The sequence below is a fragment of the Cydia amplana genome, chromosome 2 (genome assembly GCF_948474715.1).
Source record: "Cydia amplana chromosome 2, ilCydAmpl1.1, whole genome shotgun sequence".
Taxonomy (NCBI): domain Eukaryota; kingdom Metazoa; phylum Arthropoda; class Insecta; order Lepidoptera; family Tortricidae; genus Cydia; species Cydia amplana.
In genome coordinates this window covers 24,331,623-24,348,993 of record NC_086070.1, presented here as the reverse complement: position 1 = coordinate 24,348,993, position 17,371 = coordinate 24,331,623, and the positions used below count along the sequence as shown (strand labels likewise).

The following is a 17,371-nucleotide window of genomic DNA, read 5'->3' as shown; positions in this document are numbered from 1 at the left end:
TATTGATCAAATCAAATTGTTGTGTTCTGGACGTAGGTTTCCAAAGAAAACTCCAAAATGTAAGACACTGATGTGCTACGTTTAATGCTCAGATACAGACTGCCGTAAATGACATCTACCCTCTATATGAAAACATAACAATCCCTCCACCAATAGCAAAGAAAGCTTCTTAAAATTAAAATACTCTAATTAATACATTAGAAAACTTATGAATTAAAATGGACTCATTTATACACTGGGTTAGGATTCCGAGTGGCTCGGATATTACGACGATCTGCATTCGTCGTAGGATCCAAGGTGGTCTCGGTACCCTCCGTCTCACAGTCCAAGAAAACATCATCGTGAGACACCGACCTGGCAGCAGCCGAAACTACGGGGGCGGGGGCCGCGGGGGGAGCACTTTCCCTCGGTACCAGCGATTGACAAGGCTCCTCCGACTCATTACCAATTTCGAGTAAACTTGACTCAGGGCTCTGGCCTTCGATCGCTGGTTGTGCCACCGCTTCAGGATCTGGAGATAAAGACTCATTAATTGTTATTTCCAGATCCGAAATGTCACGGTTATCACTAGCAGTACATACAGTTTGACTACCTTTGTACAACAGTAATTGATCTACATGTTTCTTAACAATAATATCTAAATCTATTATATGCACTAAATATAACATATTACCTATAGATTTTTGTACACAACCTTTCTTCCATACGTGCTTATTTCCGTTACTAAATATATGTTTAACTAACACCTGATCTCCTTCCTCAAAACACACCTTCCGCCGCCCTCCATAGTTCTTAGTTTGTGAGATCTGTTTAAAACAAACATTTTGGTTAGCTTCGGCGGACAACGACATCATCGGCAACTGCGAGTGTGAGTCATAATACTCATAATTGTTATGAAACAAATCGTTATCAGTCGAGCTAGAGCCCGCCGACTGCAATAGATCGAGACGACAACGGAGCGGGCGGCCAAACATCAGCTGTGCGGGGGAAAAACCGGTTGTGCAATGAACGGAATTCCTTATATTAAATAATAGCTTCCCTATTCGCCTGATTACAGGCTCCGTGTTGTTGCTACTTGCCATTATAATTTTGATGCCCCTTTTTAGGAAACCGACACTATTCTCAGCTTGGCCGTTCGATTGGGGATGGTAAGGAGGACTTGTTAAGTGTTTTATGCCATTAGCTATGCAATAGGCTTCCAATTCCTTTGAACAAAAATTTGCCGCGTTATCAGTTACTAAAACATGCATTGTCCCAAATCGACTATTTACCTCCACTAGCCTATCAATTATGGCTTTTGTGTCCGTTGGCGTTTTTGTGCACTCGCGCGGCCCAATCTGGCAATTCTTCACCTGGACGTTGTTCAGCCTTGTAGAAAGTGTAACGTTCCGCAAAAGTACTCTTCTTGGGCGTGAAATGAGCATCGAGATGTCCTAACAAAACCTTGTACTCCGCGCCGTCCACCTCCTTTGGCGCCACTAAATCCCGAAGAATGCGGTAGGTATCTTCCGATAAGGCCGACAATAACACGGCACGGCGTTTCACTTCTGACTTGTCCGATGTTTCATTAATATCATTAACAGTACAGAATTGAAACAATTTGCTCTTGAAAATACTCCATTCGTGAATCCGATGGTCAAAATTGAGACTGCTGCCGAACATCACATTTGCACTTGTTGTAGCCATTTTTTTTCAACCAATTTATTGAAAAAACGTTATCTGCACACGTAGATATCGATATCGTCGCCAATTGTTGTGTTCTGGACGTAGGTTTCCAAAGAAAACTCCAAAATGTAAGACACTGATGTGCTACGTTTAATGCTCAGATACAGACTGCCGTAAATGACATCTACCCTCTATATGAAAACATAACACAAATATCATTTATTGTCAGGCAACTAAGGCCCATAGATACACACCTTACAAACTAACATACATACAATAATAAAAATCTTACAAGCTAAAAATTATTTCGGCGACACGGTGGTTTTCTGTTGTGTCGTATGTTCCGGTGTAGTAACATTACGATACAAGTGCGAAAAATAGGAAATTCGCAACGAGTGACGATAAATTATAACACGGCCGAAGGGAGTGTTTTAAATCGACACGGGTTGCGAATTACCTATTCGCACATGTATCGTACAACGTTTTACAGTAGGTACATATGGCCCTTTAAATTTGCGATATAGTTGTGTAATGTGCTATTATCGAACTAGTGCGGTAAAGTAGTAGTAGTATACGTACTGTAAACCACGGAAGTTTTGTTATTCGCCGGTCTACCTAGCTTTATTTGACGTTCATAAGCGCATTGTAATTATGCCTACTTGAATAACTATCTTTTATCTTTATCTTATCTTATTAAAGTAAGTACTTGGATACTTGTAAGTATCCGAAAACTATATTGAACTAAATTAATTTATAACAAGCAGAAATGTCTGCGAACGGTGACACTTGAACTCTGGAGTATCTATATTGGCCGTGACTTCAAGTCTCATCCAAGGCAGTCATTCTCCCACTTTTAAATTTATTCCAAGCTTACATTCGAACTCTTTACCTCTTGCAGAATTTATAAAGATTTGACAACCAACGACCTCTTAACTAACATCAAGAAATACAGTAGTAAGTTCTGGAACGTGATCTGGGGTAAGATCGAGAAGTACATCCCCTTCAAGGAGGAATTCGTTCAGTTGTACGCTGAGTTTAAAAATGGTTGGGAAAACTTCTTGAAGACTCAGCAGGTTGTTTATGTGAGGGAGAAGGTAAGGGCTATTTTTTGTTGCGTCATAGAGAAATAAAGACAAGAGTGCTCACTCCATACATCACTTCAGACTATTAATTTCAGTGTCTACATCTAGCATCGAGTAGCGGAACTATCAGTACTGCTACTTGACAATAGATGTAGCACCGACCGGAAAGTCTTATCTCAACAGCATAAGACTTTCCGGTAGGTGCTACATCTATTGTCAAGTAGTAGTACTGATAGTTCCGCTACTCGATGCTAGTAGATGCTAATAGTCTTTTTGGTACTAAAACTGATGTATGTAGTGAGCACTCTATGTATTTTTTTCTCTATGGTTGCGTTAACTTATAAATAGGGCGTATTACTGCGATGTTTTGCCGCCAGAGTGCAGCACTAGCACCCGTCGTAAACCATAGAGTAACTTATACATGCCTTAAACTGTTTTTTGACAAGTTTTCACGGAAAATAAAATATGACATTGATACATGAAGGCGGTATGTTTACAAAGGGCTTACCGGGAAACGCGAAAATCAAAACTCAGCTTAATAAAGTAAGCTTTAATATACAAGAGTGGTAGAGAGGTTAGATAACAAAATTTCGACTCTCGTTTGCGGTAGACCCTTAAATTGTGACGGATGTGGAAGTGGCGCCCCCTACGCAGAGTTTCGCGCAATATTCCCTATTCTCAAATAACGAACGGGAGGGGGCTTTAGAAAATTCGGACTTTAAAGATTTGACTTTTTTTGAGGAGACTTGAATTTTATTACGTAGGTAGTAATGTATGTATAAGGCATATATAGTGTGTCAAAGGTCTGTTTGATTTCAAACATAGACAGAGAGAATCATACTATCTTTGTCTTACACTAGTACTAGCACCCAAAAGAAAAGGATGAGTATAGTTTTTTTTGTTCCTATTTACTGACAAGATTTGGTTGACCCAGTATAGATACCTATGACTATTATGTTTTATATTTATTTAAATTTTATTTAAACTTTATTGCACGATAAAAATTGTACAAATGGCGGACTTAATGCCAAGGCATTCTCTACCAGTATATTTGTATTGTATTTTTTTCTGTTTGACAGTACAAGGAAGCCTACGAACGTCTCAAATGGTGGTACGACTACTTCATGATCGGCGAGGCGTGCGATAAAATATTCGATATCATTTACGATAAAGTCACCGACATGGCCAAGACCGCACTGCAGTACGAAGAACTGTAAGTTTTAATTATAATTGCCTGAGAACTCATTTTCCTTTGTTTCGATTTTTAGAGTTGTGTCACTGAAAATCGTTATTTGCTTTATCAATTTACTAGCGACCGGCCACAGGTACACAAAACCTTAACAAATTATACACCTAAACCTTCCTCAAAAATCATTCTATTGATAGGTGAAAACCGCATGAAAATCCCTTCTGTCGTTATTGAGTTTATCGCTAACATACAGACAGACAGACGCGGCGGGGGACTTTGTTATATAAGGTGTGATCATATAATTCAAGTAGGTAATTCGTACCTTTACGGCCTGGCCACGACATTGCGCGACTGGCTGCGGCTAAGGCGACAACCATAAGTTGGAGCGAGACACAGCGATCGTACCTTTCGTTCCCACCCATGATTTTCGCCTTAGCCGAAGCCAGTCGCGCAATGTTGTGGCCAGGCCGTTAGGTCTACACACCAATAGGCGGTTCACACTAGTTCACAAACGGGCGCAGTGCCTAATAAAGACGCTTACATTAAGGTGGTATTTCACCTGTTCAATTTCCATCCAATTTCTATACTGTCCAATGTGTGTTTTGTCTCACATTTTGCTTGAGAGATAGAGTGAAACGCCATGGGATTTGTCAAACATATTGGACAGATGGAATACCACCCTTCCCTACACAGTTAAAAGTGTCTGTTAAAGCTGTCTAAACATCTTATATGTGTGTATGGCCCACGCACACATGCATATCGTATTTAATAAGTACTTTCCTAAACACATTTGTATTATTTCGAAAAACAGCAAGATCCAAAATCAACCTGAGGTATCTAGTAAAACAACCGTTCGGACCAATGACTGGTTTATTACTGAAGCATGCAGGTACAGCGTCAATACATATCACTCCTCCCACATTATTCTGGGAACCTGACAACAAAACAGACAATATTTTAGGTATAAGTAATACAATAAACTTATTATACTAATAATCATTTATAGTTAACCCTTTTAGTTCTAGGCCTTAAATTACATCGGCGGGGAACCGGATCCGACTGGTTTTCAGTCTGCTCGTTCTGAGCCAGCTGCTGCTGCTGCGCTCGCGGGCGCAGCCGATGCGAGTCCGCGGGGGACGCGGGCGGTACAGGGCTCGCGGGAGCCGACGCGGGCGCGGGGCCCGGGGGCACAGAGCTTAGCGTTTCAGATTCTAGTACCTGTCGATCCGTTTCCTCTCCCTCTACATTATTATCATCACACTCATAAAAGTCGTTGTCGGATGCAATGTCTAATGGCTCGTTTATATCTTGATCAATATCTTCAATTGCGTCCGGCCTCGACAATGACATAGGTAAGTACGGGGATGAAGGTTGCAACGCCTGTGCCGTCGGCGCCGGAGCCGGAGCGGGCGAAAAGGTCAAAGGGCGCGGGGAAGGCGCGGAAGCGGGCGCGGGCGGCGGCGGCGACTGGTTTGCTTGCACAGCGCTATCTGTCTTATCAGCAACTAACCCACATGAATATCGCAACAGCTGATCGACGTGACGTATACATTTACCGATCTCTCTAACGTCTACAGTAAACATCCTATTTCCGACTTTATTTATTATTGTTCCCACTCGCCATACAGGCTTTTGGGCAACAAAACATCGAACTAAAACAACTTGGCCTACGTCAAATTTACGAGCACCTGCTAAACCAACCTGCTCGTTGTTACTATCGGGTTCTTTGCTAGGTAAAATTAAATCGAGTTTACTGCGTAAATCCCTACCGAACATGAGTTTTGCAGGTGTTTCGTTAGTGCTACAATGGACACTGTTGCGATATTCAAATAAAAAACTCAACAATCGCTCATTAATACCCTCGGTTGACATTTTATTATCGCAACTTTGAATACATTTTATCATTTTCTTAGAAATCTTAGCACAAATTTCGGCCTGGCCATTACTGCAGGGGTGGTAAATCGGTGAGTTTAAATATTTTATCCCATTAACTGCACAAAAATTTCTAAATAAGTCACTATTTATTTTTGGGTCATTATCTGACACTATGGTTTTGGGCAAGCCGAATGTTGAAAATAGGTATTTTAATTTTACAATTAGGGATCTTGACGAGACATCTTTACTCATATGTAAACACTCCAGCCATTTGCTGAATGCATCTACCACGACCAAGTACATCCTTTGCCCAACTTGCACGTAGTCAATATGAAGACGTTCCCAGCATGCGCGCGCGCGAGGCCACGGGAGGGGCGAGCGGGGTGGGGCGGTCCGCAGTTTACTGCATACGGTGCAATTCTGCACAATGCGTTCTATATCGGAGTCCAAACCTGGCCACCAAAGCTTACCGCGCGCAATACTCTTAGTTTTTACGATTCCTAAGTGTCCCCTATGCAATTCCTCTAACATGCGTGCCCTATGAGCCGGAGGGACAACTATTCGATGACCGCGTAAAATACAACCCTTTTCGACTTCTAAATCGGTTTTACATCTGAAATATGGTTGAATATTCTTGCATTTAATTTTACGCGGCCACCCGTTTTTAATGTACTTCATAACAATTTTCATTGTCTTGTCTAAGGCCGTCGCCTCCCTAATATCTTCAAACGATATTGGCAAGGTATTCTCGTCTAAAAAGTTTAAGTATGAACTACCCTCGTCAATGTTTAACTCAGACGGATTCACTACTTTCGGCGGTGCCCTAGAGAAATAGTCAGCCACAACATTTTTTTCACTAGTAATGTAACTAATGACGTAGTTGTAGGCTGATAGGTAAATAGCGTACCGTTGCAAACGCGAGGCAGCCATAACAGATATGCCATTTTTCTTGCCAAATATGGCAAGTAGGGGTCGATGGTCAGTTTTGAGTACAAATGGTTCACTTCGCCCGTATAGGTACTGGTGGAAATGTTTCACTCCGTATACGATGGCTGCGGCTTCTTTGTGGACCTGGCTGTAATTTTTCTCGCTGGGCGTAAGTGCCCGGGAGGCGAAAGCCAGGGGTCGCTCGTGACCTTCCGGCCCAAGCGATATCACGGCACCCAGACCGGCGGGTCCAGCGTCAACACTCAAAACGAGTCGCGCTTCCGGGTCAAAATGAGTAAGGACTCGCCCTGAAGCCATTTCCCGTTTAATAGCGGTGAATGCCTCCTCCTGCTCGGGGCCCCATCTCCATACAGCATCGACCTTAAGTAATTCGTGCAAGGGATTAAGTACACTTGAGGCGCGCGGTATAAACTTCCGATAATAATTTATAAACCCTAAAAACCGCTTTACATCTAAAACATTATTCGGACGCGGGGCATTAACTATTGCATCAATCTTTCTCGGGCATGTTCGAAGGCCGTTTTTGTCAATAACGTAACCTAAATATGTGACGCTCGATTTAAAGAACTCGCACTTATCTTTTTGTAATTTTAAACCGGCATCCTTAATTCGAAACAGAACTTCCCGCAACCTTTCCAAATGAGTCGCCTTATCCGGCCCTGTGATACACACATCATCCAGCCAGATGCTCACTCCGTCTATTCCTACCAGCAGGGTCTCCATTGTTCTCTGAAATATAGCCGGCGCATTGGCCAGACCATATACGAGCCTGGTATATTGAAATAACCCCCGCGTGGTGCTGATGGTAGTGAGCTCCCGGGACTCGTCACTCAATACGAATTGGTTATACGCATTGCTCAAATCCAGCTTTGTATAACGTTCGCCGCCCCCCAATTTCGCAAATACTTCTTCTATGCGCGGCATAGGATATTTGTCAATAATCAAATCTCTGTTTAGTGTTACCGAATAATCGCCTGCAATTTTAATTTTCCCGTTCTCCTTCAAAACCGGAACAATTGGAGTCGCGTACTTCGAAAAGTTCACTGGTACCAGTATACCTAAACCAACAAGACGTTCGAGTTCCTCATCAACTTTATGCTTAAGGGCAAAAGGGACTGGTCGGGGTTTAAAAAAACCTGGTACAACATTTTCCTTAAGGCGAAGTGATATTTTAAATTTATTAAATTTCCCCAACCCCTCGCTAAACAAATCGGCATAAGAATTTAATAACTGTCGAACCTCCCCGGCGTAATGGTCAATGGCTATACTATTATTATTATAATATTCCTCAGTAGTAAATTTAATGCCGAATTTAGCCATAAAATCACGGCCAATTAAGGGCGGACCTCCTTTAGGTATCACATATATCTTAAGTACGTCTTTTATTGAATTGTACTCAGCATTTACTAACAATACACCCATTGGCGTCATTTTATGCCCGTTATAAACACATAATTTAATGTTGCACTCGTGTAACTGAATATGAGAAAAATATTGTTTATAACATTTATCGGAAATCACACTTATTCCAGACCCTGAGTCAAGTTCCATATAAAATTTGTCACCGTTGATTAATACAGTTAAAATAATGGGATCGTAATGTTCATACCTTAAATTGTATAGCGCGCACTCCTCACAGTCCTCGCAAGAAGTTTCCGATTCTCCTCCCTGTGCTTGGATATTGTGAAATCTTAGTTTGCATACTTTCTTTAGGTGTCCCTTAACACCACACTTGCCGCACTTATAACCTTTGTAACGACACGTTTCCGCACTGTGGTTTTTCATGCCGCAAATATTACACCTATTGAAGTCATCGCGTTGATGCCATTTGGAACCCGATGCGACATCCGTAGCACGACCGGCGCCAGCTCCGCCACCGCGACTGGCGCGGCCACGGGCGCCGCCGCGCCCAGGGCTCGCCGCGCTCGCCGCACGGAACACCGGCTCCTCCTTTATCGGCACGTTGCCGATACTGCCAGTTTCGCCTACCATCGCCTGGGCTTGCCTAGCACTAGCCGCTTGCTCTGCGACCTCCAACGCCTTGGAGAACGTAAGGGTCGCCGCGTCTTGTTCAAACAGCTTGTCGCGCTCGGGACCGGAACCCAGACCGAGAACGAAACGGTCCGTCAGCACCGTCTCCAGGGCGGTGCCCAGGTCGCAAAAACTTGCCAACCCGCGTAGCCGCGCCGCCCAGTCTCCTAAAGACTCGTCTGGCTTTTTCGTCGCACTGTAGAACTTCGCCTTATTAGCAAATGAACACTTTTTAATTTTAAAATGTTTATCTAAAACAGCAATAAGTTCGTCATACGTTTTCGCTTCTAAATCACTAGGGTACACGAGATTACGTGCCAAGCGATACGAATCGTCCGAAAGATGCGTTATTAACACTGCACATTTTTTATCGGCTGTAATACTAGTAGCATTTACTTTAAAAAACTGAGTTAATTTCCCCTTAAAAATAGACCACTCTCCGGATTTGTAATCGAAATTAGGCAAAGAACCGAGATAAGACTGCGCCATTTTGTTTTAAATACGTGGGTACTCTCGCGTCGTCGCCAGTGAGGTATCTAGTAAAACAACCGTTCGGACCAATGACTGGTTTATTACTGAAGCATGCAGGTACAGCGTCAATACATATCACAACCTTATTACAATCAACAGTGTCTATCAACTTTCAGCCACCGCACACCAAAGACCAACTTCATTTTCGACCCTCGCAAAGGCGAGATACTTCTAGAGCAGAAATTACCCATGTCCTGGCACGCCTTCAACCGTAGTCCAGACTTCACTGAAATACCTGAATATCGAGCTGTGAGGGATTTCATGGATGAATGGTTGACAACGAACAAGAGTATCTGGTCATATTACTATGAGATACGGCCGTATATGGATATTAACAACGTCATGCCGCCGTTCGGAGGTAAGTATAGTCCCTAGATTACATGCTACCCTGGTATGATTCCGTCTATTTCATTTAAATTCCTATATCGAGCTGTAAGAGACTTTGTGGATGAGTGGTTGACTACTAACAAGACCGACTACTGTGTTTGTGTGTATATGTGTGTGTTTGTGTGTTGGTCACGTCACGGTGCCGTTCGGAGATAACAAAGATTCCTAGATTACATGCTACCCTAGTCCGAGGACTTCAAAGTAAACAGGAGATGCCAAGGACTTTCTGACAATACCTATGTATATGGCATAAGAAGCAAAAAGATCTCGGTACTGTCAGAGAATAAACATAGTTCGTATTCTTCAACACTAGAAAAACGGTATTAACAGGCTTTCTTTTACCGCCTATTTTAATTCTGTTTGAAACACGATATGTGCTGAACCACTTTCTTTGAGACGCCGTATCTAGTTCCTCAATGACTTTAAAAAGTTGACGTGTACCGAATGAGCTAAGTATGAGCGTATTTCACTTTGTAATTTTCTGAAAGTCTTATCACGCGTTCTATTCCAGGCATGGCTATGATGACCGGCCAAGGCACCCTAGTGACGTACGACAAGCGAGTCTTCACCATATCAGAGCCAGGCACATTCTTACTGACTAAAGACTACAAGCAAGGCAACTTTACCGTCCTGATAGAAAGCAACGACCAGGGACGGTACAATCTCGTGATACTCACTAGGAAGAACTTGATACACATCGATTTGTATAAGGAGGTAACACTTGTTAGGCCAACTTGCACCATTCCACTAACCCGGGGTTAACCGTTTAAACCATGGTTTCCAGTACAATTTGACAATAGGTTAACGGTTTAACCACTTAACCGCGGGTTAGTAGGATGGTGCAAGTGGGGCTTAGGGACAATTAAATTTTATTGCTGTAAACACTTTTTGGTGTTTGGTATGTCCTACATGAATGAGAATTTAATTCTATCGATTCAGGCTTGAAAAAAATGATTGGCACTGCATCGTGTATAAAGAAATACTAAGACGCGTATTACCTAATAGTACTGTAAAATGTTGTAGCCGCAATATTGTTGAAATCAATCTTGAATGGGGTTAAGATCGGTTTTCCTAGGATAGCGGTGCCGTCATATAGCGGCCGTCTCCATACTAAATAATACGGCCAAATAATAAATATGGATATCGTAGTATTTGTATGGAGACGGCCGCTATATGACGGCACCGCAATCGGAGGAAACCAAAGCTTTTGGTACAATATTTTATAGGTACATACTTAACTGGTTCTAGTAGTCCTTGGAGGATATATACAAATGGAGTAGCCATTAACAGTCCATTTGGTTATATCCTTCAAGTAGTAGTCCTTTGTATGTATTTAATATATGATTTCTAGATTCCTTATTAATGAATATTGTTTCAGCAAATATCTATCGGCCGGGCAGTGCCTCTCAACCTGCCCGCCGTGGTGGACGAATACGTCGTGGACCGGAACTCGGAGACGCTCACTGTGGAGTCGCAGAACGGACTGGACATACAGTGCAACTTCATGTTCCATACCTGCAAACTGCAGGTCACAGGTACGGATGAACGCTTTCGTTCTATTCCCGAAATTTTCAGTGCGACCCTCGTAATAGCGACACTAAGTAGAGTAGCCATGTCTCTGATCGCATGGTGAAAAAAATCAAAATTATTTTTACAAACCAGGAAAATATAAATTCGACGCTCCATGGTTATTGGTTACGAAATAAATTCTGCATGGGATTATCTATGGTATTGTTTTATTTAATAAATGCAACTTACAGATACTATAGACAAACTCGGAATTAATTCATCTACAAAAAGTTCTTCCTTCTGAAATAATTCCGTAACCAGAGATTCCAGTTTTTAATTTCTGTGTGGGAGGAGCCTTATAATAGGCCTCGCCGCATTGCACAGTTGCTGAGTTGTACGATGGTTTTTTTTTTATTAGAATGCAGCGCTGTTTGGGATCGAAATGCCTAACAACATTCTAATTGTCAGGCTGGTACTACGCGACGCTCGGCGGCCTGCTCGGCACCTACAACAACGAGCAATACGACGACCTGCAGCTCTCCAACAACACGTTCACCACCTGCATCTCCGACCTGGGACACAGCTGGGGCCTGGAACTTTCCACCGGCCTCGCGCCCCTCGAAAACCACGAGGCCAAGAACGATACGGCTTGCGAGAAGTTCTTTAAGAATAAGGTGTCGCCACTCCATCCTTGTTTTGCTGTGGTAAGTTATTACCGAACTATACGTTCGTTTTCAACAGCTGTATATAACACCCGAGTCTCAAGTGGAGTCTAGAATACTCTGGCCTCGTGCCGGCCGAAAACCACGAGGCAAAGAATGATACGGTTTGCGAGAAGTTGTTTAAGAATAAGGTGTCGCCGCTGCATCCTTGCTTCTCTGTGGTGAGTTACTATAGCACGTTAAGTCCGCCTTATACAGCTGCAGATAAGACCTGGGACACAGCTGGGGTCTGGAACCTTCCACCGGCCTCGCGCCCGTCGAAAACCACGAGGCCAAGAACGATACGGCTTGCGAAAAATTCTTTAAAAACATGGTGTCGCCATTGCATCCTTGCTTTGCTCTGGTAAGTTACTATCGAACTATCAGCCCATTTTCAACAGCTTTATATGCTACGCCTGGGGTCACAGCTGGAATCTAGATATGGTAATAATAAGGTGTCACCGTTACAGCCTTACTTTGATGTGGTGAGTCACAATCGTGCTAGAAGTCCACTTTTGTGCGGTTTTATCCTAACCTTCTTTGAAATTAATGGCAAAGTGATTTTGACTAATTAGTCCAAGAGCATGATTGGGACTAAAAGAATATCTGTGACATAAGGTATCACCCCTGGCTGTGGTGCGAGTTATATACTCGTTCTATCGACACTTTTCCTGCGTTTCATCAAAACCAGCAATAGGTGCCTAGTTCTTACTACTGATTTGTCATAAAAGGAAGTACATATTATTCTTCCTCTAAGCGCCACTTGCACCATCCCACTAACCCGGGGTTAACCAGTTAAACCATTAACCCAGTGTCAAATTGTACTGATAACCATGGTAACTCCAGGTTTAACCGTTTAACCCCGAGTTATTGAATGGTGCAAGTGGCCCTAAGTAATTAAATGTATTACTTTATACCTATTATTTTGTCATCAGATCGACGCCGCGCCGTTCTTAACAGAATGCCTGTCAGGCGTAGAGGCATGCGCACTTGCCTCAGTCTACATGGAGCTGTGCACGCAACTGCACATTCCCACACACATCCCTGACCACTGTGTGCAGTAAGTACCGTGAACCTTACTCGTAGTAGACATACTGTCGACGCCATTCTTAGAATGTTATCTTGCTATTAAATAAAAAAAAGCGGCCAAGTGCGAGTCGGACTCGCCCATGAAGGGTTCCGTATTTAGGCGATTTATGACGTATAAAAAAAAACTACTTACTAGATCTCGTTCAAACCAATTTTCGGTGGAAGTTTACATGGTAATGTACATCATATATTTTTTTTTAGTTTTATCATTCTCTTATTTTAGAAGTTACAGGGGGGGGGGGGGACACATTTTACCACTTTGGAAGTGTCTCTCGCGCAATCTATTCAGTTTAGAAAAAAATGATATTAGAAACCTCAATATCATTTTTGAAGACCTATCCATAGATACCCCACACGTATGGGTTTGATGAAAAAAAAATTTTTGAGTTTCAGTTCGAAGTATGGGGAACCCCAAAAATTTATTGTTTTTTTTCTATTTTTGTGTGAAAATCTTAATGCGGTTTACAGAATACATCTACTTACCAAGTTTCAACAGTATAGTTCTTATAGTTTCGGAGAAAAGTGGCTGTGACATACGGACGGAGAGACAGACGGACAGACGGACAGACAGACAGACAGACAGACAGACATGACGAATCTATAAGGGTTCCGTTTTTTGCCATTTGGCTACGGAACCCTAAAAATGGTGAGTATATATCGTAGAACACTCGGTTGGAAGGTTGGAACGAAGTTAATAAAGGCTCATGCTCATGTTTTGTTATGTTCTGTTCTCATTAGTCTAATTACATATTTCGCAGCAGTATGGCTTGTGACGTGAAAATCTTACACTTTTTTCGCCTAGCCCCCATCCGCAAACCTTTCGATAAGGAACTTCGTTCCAATAAATATCTGGGGACCCTCTATCATCGACCTAGCCCAAACGAAGCAAAGCTTGGCAACAACCCATCTCTTTAAAACTATTTATATTGGGATATTAACAATAATCATTTGATATTTACCAGTCGCTTTTCGGTGAAGGAAAACATCGTGAGGAAACCGGACTAATATAATATATATTAATAAGGCCTTTTTTTATAGAGGGGAAATACATTACGCATACCACCCAGCCGCGGGGACGGGCCTGGGTGGTTATGTGGGACTCCCGTATAGCCTAATGAGGCCCACGGTATACCCACTAAAACCCCTCTTGGCCGGCTCAACGCAATATGGCGAGGTCACAGGGACACTGCGGCACTCTTCCGCAGTGTCCCTGTAATAATAATAAGGCCTAGTTTACCCTCAGGCCTGGGAAGAGGTCAGATGGCAGTCGCTTTCGTAAAAACTAGTGCCTACGCCAATTCTTGGGATTAATTGCCAATCCGACCCCAGGCTCTCATGATCCGTTGCAAAATGCCGGGACAACGCGAGGATGATGATGATGATTGGGATATTAACAAGACATAATTTCCAGATGCACAGCCCCTCAAGGCGAGGTGGTGGAAGAAGGCTCGTTCTACACGCTGAAGCACGTGCCCAACTCCACGGACGTGGTGTTCCTGCTCGAGTCCCACGCCTGCAACAAGAACCTCAGGAAGAAGAAAAACATGGACCTGTTCGTGGAGGCTTTTGAGCTGAAACTGCAGTCTGCCGGACTTTTCGATAACAGGTGAGATTGATAAACTGACTGTCTCCGTAACTCCGTATTTGCAAAAAACACGCTAGGGGTAAGACAGACAAGACCACGTGGATATTACGGTCTTCTGATTTGGTTTTTGTTAAGAGTCCATCTAAGGCAACTTTGCGCAGACTTGAATGGAAGTAATAAGGGCTGAAACTACAGTCTGCCGGACTTTTCGATAACAGGTAAGATTGATAAACTGACTAACTGTTTCCGTAACTCCGACTTTGTAAAAAACACGCTAGGGGTAAGACAGACAAGACCACGTACCTAGTAGGGTGCTATAATTTGGTTTTTGTGAGAGTCCATCTAAGCCAACTTTGCACCGACTTTAATAGAAGTAAGGGCTGAAACTACAGTTCGCTGGACTCTTCGGACAACAGGTAAGAACTGATCTTAAATATAACTGGAGTATTTTTAAATGCAAAAATTATCATTTATATTAATAAAGTTTGCTAATTCCCAGTTAAGATTGATAAACTAACTGTCTCCGTAACTCCCACTTTGCCAACACTCAAGAGGTAAGACAGACAAGACAACGTGGATAGAATCCGTCTAAGCTATTATGCACCGCATTGAACAGAACTAAGTGAGGACATGTCACTAATTTCATTTTAAATGTCATATTGTCATAGAAATTTAACATTTATGATGACATTGTCATTTAAAAAAAAACTACTTAAGGGCACAAAGAATTAAGACCGTAAAAATCAAGAATTTCTGAATTTTATATATCTATACCTATGGCATTAACCTGTCGAATCCCACGATATGACGTCACCATAAGCGTTCTGGCTCATATAGCAAGGGTCTATATAAAAATTCACACTTTGTGACCTTTGGGCGATTTTATAGCACCTAAACCTAATTGTCGGCATAGCACTCCCCGTCGTACAGCTTATACAGGTCGCCCTGATGTTCCGAGTAGTAGTTCCGGCAGTTCAGCTGGCACATGCACTCGAAGGTCTCGTGGTTGCTGCCGCACACCGGCTGGTTGCACGTCAACCAGTTGCAGGTGCACTTGCCTTTCAGTCTAACGGCGTCGGTGGGGCCGAGCGCTAATAGAGCCACTGGAAATATTTCAAAAAAATATAAATTAAATAAATATACATTTAAATATGCATTTAAAATATGTCTGCAAATAGAGATCAGATTAGTCACAGACAAGACATCCTCCAGACTGAGCATAGTAGGATAGTAGCGCTACCCCCTATGCCACAAATATACGGTAGTTTTACTCCATTTTCGAGTCAAAGTGTCTTTGTGTGACGTCCGTGTCTTTGAACGGACCAATCACGGAACGGGACTCGCTCACCTGTCCCCCGCACCCCAGTATTTTTGGCAGCGTCGGTTTCATGAAATAATTGCTCTAAACTCCGTCTAGACTCTAGAGGATTCCTAGTCTATGAGATTAGTATTGCACGTCTTAGAAAAATACTTATACGATTATACACACTAAAATACACTCCCATCTTTCGCGCTTTTTCTATGTTTTATTTCGCGACTTCTTATACCCCGCGTACTATTAGCCATTAAATATCACATCAAAACATTTATAAAATAATAATAATAATAATTCAGCCTATATACGTCCCACTGCTGGGCACAGGCCTCCTCTCATGCGCGAGAGGGCTTGGGCTATATCCCCACGCTAGCCCAATGCGGATTGGGGACTTCACATACACCTTTGAATTTATTCGCAGATGTATACAGGTTTCCTCACGATGTTTTCCTTCACCGAAAAGCTAGTGGTAAATATCAAATGATATTTCGTACATAAGTAAAACTTTTATAGCAAGTAAAATATCAACTTCCGGGATAAATACCAACCCATATGTTTGCTTAGTAGTAGTAGTAGTAATTAAACTCTTTATTGTACAAAAATACATATTAACCCTTAAATGCATGATTTTTTCGTTTTGCCCGAAATTAATATATATATCACATAATTGTTTGCCGTTTCTAGGAAAAATAGTAAAAAAAATTATATCATCGATTTTCACTGGGAAATCAGTGCTAAAAGTTGCATAGTCTAAATCATATTTTTGGAAATATATAGCTATTAGTAAGGGGTATAGGAAAAATCTTAACTGCCAACAGAAAGGTACACTATTTGTGATGTTCCTATGATAAAATTTGAAAATATAAAATAATTACAAACCCCGAAAAATCTGCCCAAAATCACATACTAAAAATCATCAACTTCCAGGTTTTTCCAAGTTTTCCGACATTTCGTCTATAAACAAATGTAACTTTTATAAATTAAAATACTGCGTAAATTTATGTAATAATTCGGAAAATTTATTAGTTTTACTATTGAAATAATATACAAGAACAAATAGAATTTGTTTAATAATGCATAACATTTGATGTTTATGTTAAGTGTATAAATGCATCACTATGCATTTAAGGGTTAAAACTAACATACAATTAGTAAGAAGACACACAACAAATACAATTAGTTATATTGATAATATAATATTTTTATATTATTAATATATAAAATACCAAATTTTATCATATCAAGTTCTATTAAGGACGTAGTTGTCGTTAATATTTTTGCAAAATTCCTAATGTCGATAGACGTAGGTAGTTATTTTACCAACACACCATTTTACTTACTTAAGAAAACCACAATCATTTTGTATACCGCTGCTGACGTGTGGGAATTTAATACCTATTTTTACTGCAACCGTACTTATGGATATGAACGAAAAATGTTCCAATGCGACTAATTTATCGATAA

General features: G+C 41.7%; 1 protein-coding gene and 1 long non-coding RNA gene across 2 annotated transcripts in view; one reads left to right on the top strand and one right to left on the bottom strand.

The window, feature by feature from the left end:
• Positions 1-17,371, top strand: part of LOC134661223 (uncharacterized) — a 134,276-nt gene that overhangs the window by 109,090 nt on the left and 7,815 nt on the right. Inside the window, exons 57-64 of the mRNA XM_063517200.1 lie at positions 2,564-2,759; positions 3,827-3,960; positions 9,438-9,679; positions 10,220-10,422; positions 11,087-11,243; positions 11,686-11,921; positions 12,854-12,978; positions 14,419-14,613. Of these exons, the coding sequence (XP_063373270.1) occupies positions 2,564-2,759; positions 3,827-3,960; positions 9,438-9,679; positions 10,220-10,422; positions 11,087-11,243; positions 11,686-11,921; positions 12,854-12,978; positions 14,419-14,613 (1,488 nt within the window). The remainder of the gene's footprint in view (positions 1-2,563; positions 2,760-3,826; positions 3,961-9,437; positions 9,680-10,219; positions 10,423-11,086; positions 11,244-11,685; positions 11,922-12,853; positions 12,979-14,418; positions 14,614-17,371) is intronic.
• LOC134661266 (uncharacterized) lies at positions 61-16,400 on the bottom strand. Its single transcript, XR_010097946.1, has 2 exons — positions 16,177-16,400; positions 61-144 (listed from the first exon to the last, which is right to left on the bottom strand). It is a non-coding gene; the product is annotated as an uncharacterized LOC134661266 (long non-coding RNA).